This window comes from Simochromis diagramma, unplaced genomic scaffold (genome assembly GCF_900408965.1).
Source record: "Simochromis diagramma unplaced genomic scaffold, fSimDia1.1 OVJJ01000123.1, whole genome shotgun sequence".
NCBI classification, from domain to species: domain Eukaryota; kingdom Metazoa; phylum Chordata; class Actinopteri; order Cichliformes; family Cichlidae; genus Simochromis; species Simochromis diagramma.
The window spans coordinates 913,033-931,118 of record NW_024386778.1 but is presented as its reverse complement, the minus strand read 5'-3'; the positions used below and the strand labels follow the sequence as shown (position 1 = coordinate 931,118).

The following is an 18,086-nucleotide window of genomic DNA, read 5'->3' as shown; positions in this document are numbered from 1 at the left end:
CCTCTCTCGAGCTACCCCTCCTGCCCCTCTCTCTGGCTGTGAGTCCATCTCTGGTTCCCTGAAGACATGTCAAATGTGCTCAGATCAGTGTAATGGGCTGAGAGTTCATTACATTCACTCTGCGCCCTTTTATGAGGTCACATCCTGGAGAGGTCTGCCTGCCAGAGCGCTCTGCCGCGCAGTAAACCAAGCTGGCAGAGGTGAGTGGGGGGGGGGGGGGGTGGATAGATGGATAAAGGGGGATGGAAGTCAGGCCTTTCTCGGTGCTATGCTTGGTTAGCCAGGAGGATACACACTGCGGCGGTGAAAACGCACACCTGCACACAGACACACACGCTCTCACAGTAGAGACAGGTGTACGCATCAGTTTCACATAGCTGGGGTGCATGAGGGTGTTTCCAATGCTACAAAAACGAATGCATCATTCTAATAAACTGCTCCTGTGGATCACTTGTATGAGCGTACTCAGCAGCATTATCACTCAGTGAAAAGAGAAGAGGTGTCAGTGTGCATCTCTGAAAATCTCGAGCCCTCAATTACCTGACCAGGATGGAAACTCGGCGAGATATTGCCATTTAAGTATTTAAAGACTAACAAAACAGTCGCAAGTTACTCTTAGCTGGTGAGCAATATAATCCTTCTAAATAACTGGAAAACCCCATAAACATCACCATACGTATCTGCATGCTAAATTCTGATAGTCTTTTTATTTTTATCTAAAGTACTCGTCTTTAACTGAGAGGTATTATCACCTCCCTTCATGAGGTCTCTAGAGACAGTAAAGGGGCCGTCTGTACAGGAATTACTGTGGTGAATGGAGGAAGTGATCACTATTATTACTCTGGAGGGGGCGTACAGAGAAAAAGAGGACAGCTGCATCACATCTATCCAGCCATAAATGAGAAAGGTAAAGGCGGCAAACTTTTCCTCTGGGAAAACGTCTCATCCAACTGTTTTTTTTTTTTTTTTTTTTTTTTTTTTTTTTTAAATTGGTGCACAAAGATTAAATAAAGATAAGCCTCGTGAGGGCTGGTTTGTCAAATTTCCACAAAACATTCATTTTAGCTATGCATGATTTTAATTTCTGCATCATCTCTGTGCAGGGGGACACGTTACATCACAGCCGAGCGCATTCGTGCGGGCCAACGCTGCTGAGAGAACACTCGAGGCAAGTCAGCAAAGTATGCAAATGAAAGAGCCGAGTACTAGATAATGACACGACACTCATACCTCTCTACTAATAGAAGAATCAACAGGATGGGTGTGTGATAGCAGTTTTACATCTAATGACCGTATTCATAAAGCAATCCGTTTTCTTCCTACACGAGTATGAAACTATGCATATTAAAGTCGCTACACGAACATTTGGATGGGGTGTGACTTTTCATTGAGCTCTCTGCGAGCCAAAGAGTAGTGAAAGACAGCGCGACAGAAGATCACATACGATTTATCTTACAAACAGCACCGAACACACAGACTGCTGATCCATTTCATTCAGAAAAAAATATATAGGTCTACACTTTTGTTGACCATATAACCTTTAGTATTTGTATTAAAATCCATTTATGCGTGTTCAACAGTCTAAAGTAACTGTAAGATAAAAGTTGCCACTCTGCATGAGTGACCTGTTACTTTGAATCCAAAGAAGAAAATCAATTTGACCGTAACAACGGTTCAAGAGGCTGTGGGGTTGAACAGCTCTGGACTTTTAAACAGGCAGAAACTTTAAATGTGATTTTATTTACAGCTCTGACATTTTTCTCACACTGAATAATTCATCAACTTTAATTCTAAACTTTGTGGTTTGTGTCCTCAGCAGCAGACACGTTGTTGTAATGACTTGTGTAATCTATTTCAGAAAAACTTACAATGACAAGCAGCAGAAAATTTGCAATAATGTGTTGATTCAGTGTAAAAATAAGGCTTTTGTTTGAAGAGCAAAATCCAGAGAATCCACAGTTTTGTTTTTTAAGTCTTAAGTAACAAAGTCCTGCAGCCGATGCAGAGCAACCACGATATTTATTGTGCTTCATTTGTTTGGGATCATTCTGTACTATTTGGTATATTTTTATTGGATTACAACGTAGTTTTATGCACGAAATTAAAGATACAAAAAAGCATCTCTGTGCAAACAACAAGCAACAACCCTCATAAAAATTATTTTACTGCCATTTGAAAAAATACAATATGTGAGGGTGAGGTCTGGCAGATCAAATCAACCTGACACATTATTAGGGACCCCCCTTCTTGTTTGCGTTTATTTTTTGCCAGTCACCAGACTTTGGTGTCACCTCATAATTTCAACCTGACCTTATGAATGAAGATCTGCTGCACACGAAGTTTCCCCAAAGTCTTGCTACTCTACAGACACTTTAGTAATACCTCTGGACAAATGCTTGGACAGTTAACTAAGTCTTTATCTAATTTAACGAGAAGACAGTTTAAATATTCATTTCAATAGTTGTGAAGATATAAATTGTTCATATTGCACTAGTTTAATCTGCTCAGGAAAAATGTAAAAAGAGACTGCTGAACTAATTCACATATCTATGCCTGCACTATGATAACAAGTAGGAGCGACATGCCCATCACCACGCAGCTGAAACCATTATAAACCAAATTCAACAACATGACGACGTGACTTGATGTTATGTCACATGTTTGCCTTTGAGCACGTCACTGAAGGCTGGGTAACACACAGCAGTGACCCACCTTGGAAGGGACTGGATGCCTGCTGAGCCAGAGTAAGGTGCTCCTCTGTGAGATGGTAGACAGGCTGGTGCTGGTTGATCTCCACGCTGGTGCACACATTGCTCTCGCCATGTAAGAAGAAGGTGAAGGCGCAGGACAAGTGCTCACTGTGAGAAAGAGAGTGAGATGAGTCATTTGGGATTACACTACTTTCAAATGCACCTTTGAAAAGACTTCCAGTGAATAACTCCAGCAGACTTTGGAGTAGAATAAAGAAAAAGGAAAGAAAAAAGGATGAGCAGATCACATAGTCTAGTTCAAGTTCGTATTCACAAAGACAGAAACAGAGGAGATGGCAGGGAGAGGAAAGGTAGAGAGAGAAAAAATGATTATAGAAACCTGTGTGTGGTTTTTCCCTTTCGTGTGTGTCAGATATAATGGAATCTCACGCCTCACCTATATCCTGCTTCAACATGACAGAGACTTTGGATAGAAAGAAAAAAAACGATTCCAGAGAGACACGAGGGAGTAAAGGAGGAGAAGCTACTTATCTGATTCAAAGATGCCTCCTATGCCTCTATTAAATTGCTCCGATAGCCTGCGCCACTTTTTTTTATTCCGATAACAGAGTGGATGATAAAGGTTTCCAGAGTTCAATCCTAATCCTTTCAATCGATGACACACGAGTGGGTATTTAAAGACTTCAATAGCATGTGCAGAGACCGGGATGCAAGTCAGTCTGCACAGCAATGCTTACAGGTGGTTTGGAGTTCAAGTGTGCGTCTGTACATCTCATCCAGAGTAAAACAGAAAGGCGAGCCACGACTACTTCTGGCATTGTGGCCAAAATGCTTAACTGCAAAACAGTACCTTTTCCCTCCCTCCCTCCCTCACACACGCTCTTGTGCTCACAACAAAGCCTGCCTGTGCCAGTCTGACCTCAGCAGCAACAACTTAAAGAAGTAAAGCAAGGACGGGGCAGACTGAGGGAGAAGGGACCGGGGGGGGGGAATGCACAGCATTGTCGGCAGGCTTTCCTCTCTCTGACGTGTACATGCACGCACACACACAGTTAGCGCAAGAGGCAGCGTGTGTGGCAAATGACCAAATGGGTAAGGACGAAGTGAATTTGGAAGTGGATCAGAGAGGGTTGCCTCCTCTGAGGATTTGGTTAAGCAAATATCAGTCTTCTCTACCCGTCTCTCCGGCACTGACACACCTCCTGTGCAGAGGATTAAAGGAAAGGAGCAGAGCGAGGCAGATCGACATGGGGAGAAAAAGACCTTCCAGTCTTGTGAAAGAAAAACAAATTGCCTTGATAAAGTTCTCCTAAGGTGTGAGCAGCCTGAGCAAGTGAGCGTTATTGCAGATGGCAATCAAATTCCACACATCAAGTGGGCATTCTCCATTGTTATGAGGTTTTTAGAGCACGATTGCTTCTTTGCCTTTAATGAGCCACACATAATTGTTTGTACTAAGAGGTGTCGTAATCGCAAAGGTCAGTGCCTGGGCCGAACTTGGCACGTCTGATGGATCAGGTTTGGCTAGAATAAAGTTAATCAAAGTCCAATTTCTTTCTTGTCACTAATGCAATCTGTAACCTCAGCCTCTCTTTTCAGCCACGATTCTACACTGCAGATCTGCCCTGCATATGCAGCTCACTTAAGCTGGGCAAACACTGTGCGATTTTTTCAGTCGCGTTATCCAGCTTCTGCTCAAACTGCACGATTGACTCGCAGGGGTTAGAAGTTCGTAGGTCATGATGCAGAGTCTCACACTATATGGCCCGATGCTCTGATGCGACCCGAGTGCTCACACTGTGCGTCCATAAAAATGGATATATAAGGTTATAACAGAAAATCTGTCGCCCGCTCTCCCTCCGTCTTTCACTCACACAGACACACACCACCACATCAACTTTGCTAAATTGCTAATGAAAAACATTGATCAGGCAGCTGTGATTGAGCAGCATGTAGATCCAACTATTTTCATGGTTGTTGTGGTCGTGATAATTTTGTGAGGCCACATTGAAAAGGCTCGGATGAGCCAAAGTTCTACAAGTTGTGCCTCCATCGCTTGTGTCCAGATCACACGCTGCACTGCTGCTCCGTCTTTTTCACCGACGTTTATGTGTTTGCGCGTGCGCAGTGTGAGCAGCTGCGGTGACACCCTCACAACCAAGCGATTGATGATCGGGAGCTGGTCGTGAGGTGTTAAACGCTTCTCGTTTCCCCACGTATACTACACGATGCAGGCCAGAATCGGGCCGATCACCAAAACGGTCGAACGGCTAAAAATGGGACAAAAATCGCAGAGTGTAAGCCCAGCTTTACTGAGTGATTAAAAAAAAAAAAAAAAAAAAGCAAGAAGACAAACTGTTTCAAGTCAACTGCAAGTGATCGCTCCTGTGGTTACAACGACAGACATGAGAGATCATATCAGTCGTTATTATCATTAAATCAATAAGCAACTGTAATCCAGGAAATATGACTTTTGACACTTCCTCTGTGTTGATTTTGGGTACCCCCCCCCCCCCCCTTTATTTTAACCCCCAAACACTTTAAAAAAGAAACAACAAAGTCACATGTGCAACAGTCACACATCATAGTGCAGCTGTGCTGTACCTGTGGCATTCATTTGCAATGGAACAGCCTGAACCAGCACCCTCTGTGCAATCACAACATGACGGCTTAAACAACTCCACATTTTTCTAATCGTATCTAAACGTGGTTCTCGTGCACTGTTGATTCACGTGTGTTTATACAATTATTTTACAGTAAAAATCTGAATGACTAAAGCTGAAGAACCACCACAGATCGTGTCTGTACCTACATGTAAATAATAACAAATCACATTTATTGCCATTAAGTTGGCAAGGAGACATTTCTTAACTAACAGATGCAAGGAGACATCTGGGCAATTAGGCCACATGCTAGGAGAGAGCAAAGACACCTTTGTCTGGGAGGTGTGTCGCAGCAGCTCAGGTAACCAGGCAGCCATATACAACAGGATTCTTTGACTGCAGTGCGTATCTTACGGGGTGTGTGCGCTGTGAAAAACACCCTCCAGTTATGGAGCCAAGACGCGTCGCCAAACCACCAGCACCCCTCCCGCTTTCACGGCGTGGAGCCAAATTGTTAAGGTGGCGGCAAATTTTGACTAGTACAGGCTTGCAGGGGTAGTGGTGTCCCCGCCCCCCCTCAGGATCTATTCTTGGCTTTCTAAGAATTGGATAGACTGCTCTTGTCGCGCACTGAATGCAGTGTCTTTGTTGCTGGCCAACAAGGCAAACTTACTAATACAGTAGTGTATTTATGTACATGGAAGGAAAGAGGTGAACAGCTTCGAGAGTGACAAGGAGAGAGAAAAAAAAGAGGAAGGGAGGGAGTGAGGTAAAAATGTGCCGGCACATTCTGCAGACATCGACAGAAATACAGCACGCCATTCTCTTCTCACATGCAAAGAAAACCTGACACCACACATTCACACACATCTGTGTTTGTGGGGCACTTGTAAGCTTGAGGTAAAGGGCTGCCATCTGTGGCTCAGCAGGCAGAAGTACAACCGAATACTCTCTCTCACACACACACACACACACACACACACACACACACACACACACACACACACACACACACACACACACAGAAATCAATTTCTTTACAAATGTGATTGTACAGATTGGTGTGTCAGTGTCAGCTGACAGGTTAAAAAGATTACTCGACATGCCAGCTGCTGACATTTAAACAGTCATACTAAATTATCATATTACTTCCCAGTGTGAGAATCTCGCTTTAAACACCCAAATGTCACGTTATCCTTCTGTCGTCTTGTTTTAAACTGTTTAAATATGTAATTGCAGCTTAAAATAGTTTTTTTTTTTGTTGCCTTCTGTAACTTCAGTGTTTCATGGGAACAGATAATCCTGTAGGCCGGCAAATTAAATGTGATTTTTAGAAGTTGCACAGCAATTTGCACAGAGATGCTTTTAAATGTCAACAGGTGCTTGATCAGCACTTGGCCTAAAAAGCACCGCAACATCAACAGCATGAGATACATTTCCTCACTGCTGCCACACACACACACACACACACACACCCCCACCCCACACACCCCACACACACACACACACCCCCACCCCACACACACACACACACACACACACGGAGCAGGATTTGGTAAAACTTGCACTGTGACTAAATGTAGCACAAACTGTCAAGTCTCTCTGCTAGTGTTCACCATCCTGTCCCCACGTGTGACATTCGCAAACACACAGCATTGATCCAACTTTAATCCTTCTCCAAACACCCACAGCAAGCTGGAGGATGTAAAACCATGTGCGCACACAGTGTGCAAGACAGACACATACAGCGGCCAACAGCTGCTGGTAAGAATGGCGGGTTGTTCCGCTAGCTAAGATGAGTCGAGCAGTACTGGGACTTCTGAGTAAATGAGTTTGGTACATGGCTACTATAGGTGGGAATCACCAGAGCAGACACCCCATGGTATGATATCATCACAATAAGATATATTATATTATGGCATTTTGCATTGCTATTTAACACCTTTTTTAAAAACAGGAAATTATGTTGTTTTGTGGCTGCAAAATGACAGCATCCCTAAAACCTGCCATAAACGCTGCTATAAGACATCAGCCTGCTATCAGTCTGAAATTAAATGTGGTCAAGTTTGCAATTACATGCAATCTGTTTCTGATAAGACGGCAATAAACTGCGATAAATCACTGAAAGTCTCATCTGTTGCGTTTAATTATTACGTTTGGGGCAGCAACCCAAATACCCAAAGCAGCCCTATATATCGGATGACGATATAAAAACATCGTTTCATTTTACGCTATCGTTTGTTTCGTGGTGTCGCAAAATAAACTGTTTACGGCAATATTTTTTCATGGTTCTGATGGTCACTGTAGCAGCTATGTTCATTTATTAAAGTTCTCTTTCTCTTATATTTAATATCACCACACTGCTGACGGACAAGCGCCTGTTTTTATGCGTTGTCGTTAGCAACGACGACGGTAACAGCATCGCGTGTCTGCTTTTTTATGTTCCACAAACCTTTCACAATAAAGCTCAAGATCCTGTTGAGACTTTTCAAAATAAACTGAATCACGTGAAAGAGCGGATTATTTACGGATGAGAATTAAAAGAGCCGCCAGGTGCTAAAAAATAAAGCTTAGACTCAAACGTTAGAACAGGCTTTTCCCCGCAGCACGCAGTGTAATAAATACTCAAAGAAAACGGCGCCGTTACAACTTATGTCTAAAAATGTATCGTTTCATGCGTCGGTTAAAACACTCGACTCCAGCTACATGACGCGCAGCTGGAAACACTTCACGCAAGTCGAGCTGCCCGAGATTCACAGAATTTACAGAAAATGTTACATTTGTGATTTATATCGTTATCGGACGATAGATGTTTTATATCGGGATATGAGATTTTGGTCGTATCGCACAGCCCTAGTTGGGCCCACACAACATGTGACAAAGATGAATTCAGACTGATGGCAACATGTTGGCATTCTGTCTGTATTTATATATCAGGTAGCAATTATTTACACAACTTTGACAAACTCGCACTTGGTCCAAGTCAGACTGCAACTGTTTGCACAAAGGTTGCTTCCTATTGCCTTTCAATCAGAAATTGCTGTTAACGTGCAACAAGCTCTGGGCAACCAACCTGCCAGACATGGCAGGAGGTTGCTGTGCCATTAGCTTGCTTTGAATTAGGAGGCAACTTTGTTAACCTAAGTGTGTCCAGGGTTGGATGATTTCTCAGTTGAACCAATTTGATGCAAGTTCGCTCGGCTGACCTTATCCCAGGATGGTCGTGCGTGAGATGAACCCTCTTGTTTATAGTATTCTGAATATTTGCATTGATAGAATGCTCTATCAATTCACCCCCATCTCTAATCATTACTGACCTTCACGCTGAAACTTAATGCTCTCAAGTCTGTACGGAATACACACGAAAAAATAAATCACAAAAATGTAAAAATCATGTGCAAACGATGCTCCTTTAAAAGCAACACTGACATCCCTGTAGGAGTCCCATCCCAACTCGATTCCAAATGAAATTATGACTTCATTCAGAAGCTTTATACTTTGCCTAAGGTTCACCAGGAATTCCCAGAGGGATCCCTTGGGGCACGCATTGTGTCTGTTACTTTGTGCTGAACCTGCCTCAAGACTCAGCTTCTCTGGGATTTCAGAATGTCATCTCCACCGCAGCGAGACACTGCTTGCACTTGGAGAGGAAAAAAAGAGGCCAAAAGTCAAGGCCAGCGTTGAGTACCACAAAAGACTGCGTGGCTGCAATTAAACCACCAGCTGTCAACAGCAGACAAAGCTCGAGCTAATGGACACAGAAAGAACTAAGTATCTCCTCTGGTCTGTCAAATTATTAAAGGAATTCAAGCATCATTTCAAGAATGATGTGATGAAACAGGTTGCAGTGCATCTAAAGTGCTGAGTTAAACAGCCTTTAAAACAGCGTGATGCTTGTCAGAGTATTATGTTCATTAACTAGATTTGTGGGATCCTGCTTCACATTTTTATGTGCCTCTCTCCGTGTCTGTCATGTTTAGAACGACTATAAAAGAAAACAGGCTGACGTAGCCTGAAAAAGCAACCTCGAGATCTTTTAATCATCTTTTCTATCCATCTCCACCTTTCCTCCCACTTCCCTCTCTTCTGCTCTTCATCTATTAACTGGCAAATGGCTTAGGCTGCTCTCTGATCTGCTCTCCTCCTTTTACTCTCTTCACTGTCACACACAGCAGAGGCTTGCTCACATGCCATTCTGATTGTCCACAGAGGCAAGGCCTGCTTCACCTCTCAAATGCAAATGGCCCTCAGCTTGGTAAGGAAACAATAAGACAATCCGGTGAGGGTTTGAAGCGTGGCCACATACAAAAGGCGGCAGGTGGGCACACTTGCCTTCAGCTGGCCTGGCATGAAAATGAGGTGCTGAAGACCAGCGACCTGTGCGGCGGCACAGGTGGACCGGAGCACGGAGAGCACCTTCAGCAGGGATAGTTTGATAAGTAGCACAAACAGATGATATGATAATGACCGTCTCACTAACAAACAAGTCAGTTTCTTGTATTCCTCTGTCGCCTTCACATGCATCAACACACACAGGCCGAAGCATTTTCAATTCTGCCACCTCAAGTCCAGCCTCTGGTTTTCTTGTTAGTGCCACAGTCTCCAAAGCAGGTCTCACTACCGTCTTGTTGTCACCCCTGACTCCACCCGGCCTCCACACTCTTCTTCCCCTCTCGTGTCTACTGCCTGTTGCTGTTGCTTCGGATGGTTGACCCCAGGTAATTAAACCTATCAACCTTCACTACCTCGACTCCATGTTATTTTGTCTTGCTCCTTCTCTGGAGAACATGCCTCCGCCTCTCCGGTAGCGAGTGCTCCCTACGCTCACTGCAGATCACAGTGTCGTCTACAGACTCTGCCTGACCTCATCTGTCAGCCTGTCCATCACTACAAGTGCAAACAAGAAGGGGCTCAGAGTTGATCCCCGGTGGAATCCCACCCCCACCTCGAACCCATCTGTCACTCCTACCACACACCTCACCACTGTCCTCGTGTATATTCTGCACCAGCCTGGCATACGTCTCTACCACGTCTCACTTCCTCAGGCAGTCCCACGGTTGCTCTCTTGGCACTGTACATCCACAAAAACAGAGTGAAGCTCGTTCTGACCTCTCAAAGCAAACATCACATCTGTAGTGCTCTCTCAGCATGAAGCCATACTGCTGCTCAATGATCATCACCTCTCGTCTCAGCATAATTTCCTGGTGTGGATCAACAGCTTAATCCCCTGTTTTTACTACAGCTCTGCACATAAACCTTGCTACTTTAGTCTGGGTCAGCTACCTTTCTCCTCTTCCCAGCTACCCCCTCTTCTCCTTACCAATTATCTGCACTTCCTGATTCACTGTGCTCCTTTCATTTTCTACATTCATCAACTCTTCAAAAAGCTCCTTCCACCATCTGAGCACATTTCACCCCAGCCTGCTGCACATCCTTTCCAGCTCGATCTCTCTGCCTGGGTAATTGATACAAGTCCTTTGTTTCTTCCTTAGTGTCTCACATACAACACAATTAGCCTTGCCTTTTGCCACTTTTCTATTTGCTCAACACCCAGAGTCCTAGTACACCTGTTTACCTTTGTCATTGCCATCATCTTTATCCAAGGTTCCCAGAAATCAATGAAACCATTCACTGCCTGAGCTACATTAAGTTCATGTGAACTGCACTTTTGTGGTATCACTGTTATAACTTTCTTTCTTGCTTTTCACATTTGTTTCTGTTTATAAGACATTATTGTTATTAATCCAGTTTTAATTGGGAGAGTGTAAAACAAGGTTTAGAGAATGCCAAAAAGTCTTCTGGGAACTGTTGTATTGTTTGAGCATAGGAATGACACACCGACGCACAGAGTTAGAAAGGTAATATGAAACTTGACCTGTGCAGAATCAGAAGTCGATTGTAAGCCACGGAGCATGAAGTGACAAGAAGAGTTTGGGGGGAGGAAGTTGTGAAAAGACAGAAGAGAGAAAAAGGAAGGTTACAGTCGAGCTGTGACATTCCACAGATGTTTGTCGCGCTCGTCCGGCTGCTCCGCTCTAAGACGTGGGCTTCCGTTTAGCTGCTGTACACTTCCTCAGCACAACAACCAGTGCGCCTTGCTCAGGGGAAAACAAAGGCCCTTTCACTTCTGGTCATTTTGCTTTACTGTAAACATCAGTCACCTCTGGGCCGTCCAATACATGGTTATCTGCCATTGTAGCAGCTTGTTATTACAATCTGGGGCATGTAAACATGTTTTGACTGGTCATGTGCTGCTGCAGTGACAAGACATGCTGGCATAGGCACAGATTCTGGCACAACATCAATAAACAATGATTCTGGAGCTGGCAGCAATCACACACGGAGAGTCTTTTATGTCACCGCTCAGTCACAACTGTTTATCCATGTTCATGCTAAGAAAGTGTGGTTAGTTGTGAAAGGCGTTTCTCTTACAAAGAACAAAACAGTCTGTTTTCCTTAACAGTGTTACTGTTTAGTTTGCATGCCTGTTACTAGGACATACACAGAAAGGCGGTGCAAATCTGACTTTAATGTAAAATGCCACGGTTGCCTTTGGCTTGAGAAATGAAACAGAAGATTTTCATTTGTGTCATTTTGCTCAGCAGGGCAAGGCCAAGAAGAAAAAGGATTAAGCGGTAAACAGCAGTGAATTTGAGGACATTTCCAGGGTGATATAATCTTCCCTACTGTCTAGCCACCTGACCACTGGGAAAAACAACACTGCTGTCTACTGCCAAGTAACATAAACACAAAAACACACAAGGCCCAGAGACACACACCAGCTCTAGCTGGTGTACACAGGAGGCTCAGAGCTGGGGAAAACACCAAACTAAAAATCTTAAGGCCAGCACTTTCACAAATGCAGAGTTCTATTACGCTGAATTGATTTCCCTCTGCCACGAACGGAGACGGGGGCTGAGTCTCTTTATACGTGTCAGATTAAACTTGGAAGGGAAGGAAAAATGGATGGAGATAGAACGACAAGTCCATAAAAAGAGGAGAAATCCGATCCTCTGCAAGTGTATCACAACCGCACACGGATACTGCCGTAGCTGACTAAAGATAATACTGACATAACCCTGACAGCAAGTCGGGTTCTAGCTGCCTCCCCATTTAGCATCTCACTCACACTCACACACACACACACACACACACACACACACACACACACACAAAATCAGCTAAAAGCCATTTTCTCAATGTGAGCCAGACATTACGCACATTACCACATTTACATCATCCCTTTGTAACTGTAGCACAACTGTGACGGTGCACATGTTCATGTCAAAGAGGAGCTCGTGTCACTGCTGTGTGATACCAATCTGTTGAAATATTCAGTCTCTTCAAAGCATGCTACACTCAAACTAAAGGATGAGACAAAAGGATAAAACAGCGTATACCTGTCGGGGAGGGCGACATTTACTATGCTAGTATGTAATGACAAAATAATTTTAAGCCTGTTTAAAAGTGTGCTGGGTCATTAGATCATTATGACACAAGTAAGCGAGTTGTGCAGTTGTAATAATAAAGATTCATTACTCGGAGCTAAGGGCAATTAGTCAGCATTATCCCGGATTAAAGCTGGGCTTCTGCAGTGAACCCACAATGACAAGGCCCGCTTTGTCCCTTTTCTTTCTAATAAGCTGATATGCTTTTTGAAAAGCATGTAACACTTTTACCATCTATAAGACACTATATGCAAATGTAAATGAATGCCATGACCAAATTTACAGGTTTCATGAAACAAAGAAAGGTTAACAGAAAGGCAGAATCTCTTTCATTAACAGAACAATTTAATTAGCGTGTTATCAGAACAAATATCAGAAGCCTGCAAGTATGAGGCCTAAGACTTTACTAGCAGGTTAAAAGCTCAAGCTGCACATGTAGTGAAAAGGTTTTAGCCATTAATTAAAACCTTCAAGCAAAAGGAAGAACAAGGACTCTTGCAACAGACGCTATGGCCCTGAAAGAGCCCCAGTTTCAAAATCACGGAGTCAGCTCGGGATTACATAAAGAAATAAAAAGATACTGGGGGTAAAATAAACCCACACAAGAGCTGTGGCAACTCCGTGATGCTTGGAGCAGCGTGCTTGGCGAGTACTGCTGCAGATTACTTCTTTTTTTTTTTTTTTAAATCATAATAGCCCAGATAAGATGGCATTTACCTAAAACCAAACATCTGGTTTGTCATTATTTTGACAACATGTGTGTGTAATTGGCAATGTAATCTATGGAAGGGATTACACATCTGGCAATCCATAAATCTGCCTCCATCTTTTCTGGACATTTTAGGGTTAGGTCAGGCTGTGACGCAGCCGCACAGGAGTCTGCAGTGATGAGGTGAAATGCCCCCGACCATAAGATATTATCTTTAAATGTGACCATCTGCCAGAACGTTGGGATTAAAGACAGTAGCACACAAATCACAGAAAAGAGCAGAGCAGATGAGGGGACGTGACGCCTGACGGATTAACTATGACGACTTCTTTGAGACCTTTGCTTGGCCCTGTACTGCACCATAGCCCCTGGTCACATGGGAAGATGAGAGGAATGGAAGGAATGCGGGTCACCGGCTGCTGAGGAAATGAGAGGGTGACTTAGAGGTAGTGGGGGGAAACCTAAGAACGCATCGTTCACTATGACCAAGGAACTCTGGTCATGCTGCTGCACTTGAATTCCACTGCTGACTTCTAAAATGTGTTTTCTCAGTGGTACAGTACAAAAAGACTGATCAGTTCTGGTTGGCACTAAACAGTGGAAACTGCTCCGATATTCAAAATTTTAACCAATTTACAGTAACGAGGTAACAAGTTCTGCAACACAGCTGACAGGCTTGATGTTGGTATGTAGTTAAGCTTAGGTGACAGCTACAGATTATAGAGTCTTACTAAGATGAGGGTGCAAGGACTTTAAAAATGTAACACTAATGTAATGCCAAGGGAAATGAATCATTAATATTGTATCACTGGGCAGCAATTAAGCAAACAAACCATACCAATGAAAGCTATCGGTATTTTCCTTTAAGAGCCATATTTATCTTCTGGACAGGATCTCTCCAGCAACATGATATATCCAGAGCACCGGGTCACATGGTCCCTCAGCCCAGTCTCCCTGGAGTTCCTGTTGCTGCAGAGAGAGACTGATAAAGTGTGGGCAAGATCAGGGGGTAAGCAGTCGAGTGCTGGGGGCAGGGTACCGAGCAGAGGTGCTGAATTCTCCTGCATGTCTATATCTGTGCGACTGCACTACGTGCGTTTTCCTCGCTGACTGCGGGTTCTATGTCCAGCCACTTGTGTGCCAACACCGAGACTGCCCTCGATGTGGACTGGCTCGCATACTGATTGTTGACGAACATGTTTGTGTGCCCGTCTCCCTGTGTGTTTGTGTTGTGCTGGGAGCAGGGAGGGGATAAATTTAGCACTTTAGCCCCAGACTGGAGGCAGTGGCCCTTTATCCTGCACTGTCCTACTTAACAGAGTGCTGCTCTCTGCTTCCGCCTGCCACAGCGAACCAGGACTCGCGCATTCACCTCCCAACATCGGGCCAAAACAATAGCGGAAGAATGTGCTCATCCACATAAGCCACAGTCATGCAGAAAAGTGCAGACAGTTGCATGTGTGGGAGACATGTTTGTTAGTGTGTGTGTCTCTTGTAATACGAGCTGCTGCAGACTGGCCTCATTTCATAACAGCTTGACTTGTTAACGATGCTTTCAACAATAACAACAACTGCATGCACAACAAAAATACACACATATTTAAATACAGTGGAGTGGTAATCTAACACTGATTGCAGCGCAGCTGGAGTACATTGTCGATGCTGTAAATGCCGCTTCAAGTACACGGCACACGCCATGCAGATAAAGAAATAATATCCCTTTTGTCCTGATCAAATTGAAACCTCAAAGCAGGCTGGATTTAATGTTGCTCTGAATTTCAGTGGCACAGCCAATTAGGAGCAAGTCGACGAGTTAGTCTGCCTTAAGCTGACCAATGGAGCACGAGCATCCCGCTTCACCTTGGAAACACTCGATCCCAGGGTGCATTTCCCTGCTGCCATGACAACCAAGAGGAGCTCTCCCTTGCTTGTTCCTTCGCTCCCCGCCTCCCTCCCCCCTCTCTGTCTTTCTTGGAGCCAGTGTACCTCGCAGTAGAAGGTTCACAGAAGCTACACAACTTGGAGCCGCCTTTTCACCAAACAAAGAGAATTACTGTCAGCTGGATCGACTCATGCTGCTGCAGCGGCAGCTCACGTTTTAAACAAAAGGGATTTAACTGATCAGCGTGCAGCCATTTATTTATCAAATGGAAACGAGTCTGTCATCTAATAAAAGATAACTAGAGGAGCAACTTTTTGCAGTTTTTTATTTTAATTATTATTATTTTTAGATTGAGAAAAACTGTTTGCCACATACATCATGCTATAATGAGAAGCGAAGAGGAGGAGGAGGGGCAGGGATGATGTAAGCTTTTCAACACGGGCGTGCTGAGGTCTGGGGTTGAGGTTATGAACAGTGTCAGCTGGCCCCAGCCTCCACCAACTGGAGACTTTGGATGCTGCACAGGAGCCGCCTGCTGATCAGAGGGATGACCGGCGTTTCCCATCTGCAGATCTGATTTTTAGCTATACACCCAGCAAGATGTTTCAGTATTTATTAGTTCCAGCTTTTGAACATCTTTTTCCAATGTTGGAAGTTTGGACTGCTGACCAATTCAAAAGTATGCCCCAGCAGTATATTCATGTACACTACACTGTATATTGCATTAAATATCCACTGTGACTTATACTTATCGTCCTATGTATGTACAGAAAATAATGTGCCTATCACAATTTCATATTTCCCCAGATGAGAACCACTTCTCAAAGAGCCTACACACAACTGATCTACCAGCCCATCATACAACAGCAATAAACAACCAGTCGGTCTGCATCTTATGGATTTAACGTCAAAGTAAACAACCATTTTCTGCTATAAAGCATTGTTTGAACTACAGGTGCATAAAACACAGAAGCAAAACTAATGAGAGGCATAAAAGTGATACAAAGCACACACGTGCATTTTCCTCCAAAACTGGGAAAAAATACTGAAAAGAGGCAACGTGATAACAATTCCATGGAAGTACTTTGGCCCTGCTGAACACAGATTAATACAGTGTGTAAATACACCGTGGCTCAGTGCCAACCAGGGAACAACAAAGCAAACAAAAAGCAGTGAGAATTTAACAAGTGAACATCCAGCAATAGTATATGTAAACCTTTGCACTGCTCTGTGGTCCAGCTATACCAGACTGGGCTCTCTGCAGCAGACACTTGTATCCAGAACAACATACTGCTGGAATAACGCATCAGCACTCACCAAGGGGCAAAATCAATCAAGCCTGTTTGGATTTAAGCGAGGATTCAACTGCAGTCAGATCACATCTGAAAACAGTTACGAGTAAATGTAGAAATGCACACAGTGAGAATTTACAATATATTCTCATTGATTTTTTTTTTTTTTTAAATTCCATGACTGTTTAAGTCAGTTTTTATATTCATTATTCCTGGAATAATGAATATAAAAATGTGCTCTTGCATGCTTCTGCATAGGTGACAGATCAGGAAAGACATAAGCGAGCGAGGTGATTATATAACCTCACTGACTGAGGTAATACAATAACGATATATGTAGTAATAGTCTAAACACTTGGTTTTGTCATGTTGTGATGGAATTCAAATTCTCACCTTCCAATCTTACTAAAGTCAGTTTGAATTGTGAGGAGGGGCAAACAGGATAGGACAGCCCCCATAATCAACCTGGAGTGATTTTTCTTTTTTAAAAAAGACCAACAGCCATTCAAGAAGCGCTCAGTCTACACGTTGATCACAGAGTCACTCACTAAACTGGGGGTGCCAGCATGCTACGACGACACAAGCAGGCCACTGTGAAGGTTTTATGACTGATACAGTAAGAACAAACCTGGCACTATAACTGCAGGACACTGATGTCGTGGACTCAGTCTAGAAACCTCAAATCTACTTTTTGACTTTATGTTACACCGCTTCAATGAGGAGATCTCTAAAACTACTGTTCCCCTAATTCATCTCTCCAAATGAAAGATAAGACCATGCATCCAATGAGTATCTCCTGGACACAGCGTCTCTGATTATAGTAATCAGCTACAAAGACCATGCACACCTGCAGTTTTCTTACCATGTCCTGATTCTCATATTTTAGCTTTTGCTTGTCGATTAGTGTTTTAGAAGAAAAAGTCACACTAAATTAAATCACTGAAAGGAGAGCAAGGTGCTTATGTTGGCAAACATCGACTGTGTCAAGTAATCCAACTACATGGTGTTACAATAGTTGGGGTGGGGGGCATCCGGGAGTTAAACATTGTACAGTTAAGTAGAGTTTTCACAAGACAATGAGAGTGGGAATTCCCTCCGACTCCACTCACTCCCAGTGGAATCAACCAGTCATCGACAAGGATGTTGGATATGCGCACTGACATAAGTCATAACGAGTCATGCTGCACACCACGATTAGGTCTCCCGAGGGGTAAACACTCAGTTCTCTATCACAGTACTGATAGGGCAAGCTTCAATATTGCCATGGAGACAAGAGGCAAAGAAGGATAAGACAGTCAGACTCTGCTCTGTGTTCAACATTACTAGAGCCATTTATGAATAACTAACAGTACAGCATTACATTAAAAGCGGTTCGGGACACGGCAGTGACACTAGCCCGGTTACTTTGCTGTCACCCTTTTGTGGCGCTGTGTTTTTTGAA

At 43.6% G+C, this 18,086-nt stretch overlaps 2 protein-coding genes across 2 annotated transcripts in view; one reads left to right on the top strand and one right to left on the bottom strand.

Moving 5' to 3' along the window:
• LOC120720571 overlaps nucleotides 1-18,086 on the top strand; it is a 914,567-nt gene that overhangs the window by 685,046 nt on the left and 211,435 nt on the right. The window lies entirely within an intron of this gene.
• med13a (mediator complex subunit 13a) overlaps nucleotides 1-18,086 on the bottom strand; it is a 66,371-nt gene that overhangs the window by 26,958 nt on the left and 21,327 nt on the right. Inside the window, exon 4 of the mRNA XM_040012985.1 lies at nucleotides 2,713-2,858. Within this exon, the coding sequence (XP_039868919.1) occupies nucleotides 2,713-2,858 (146 nt within the window). The remainder of the gene's footprint in view (nucleotides 1-2,712; nucleotides 2,859-18,086) is intronic.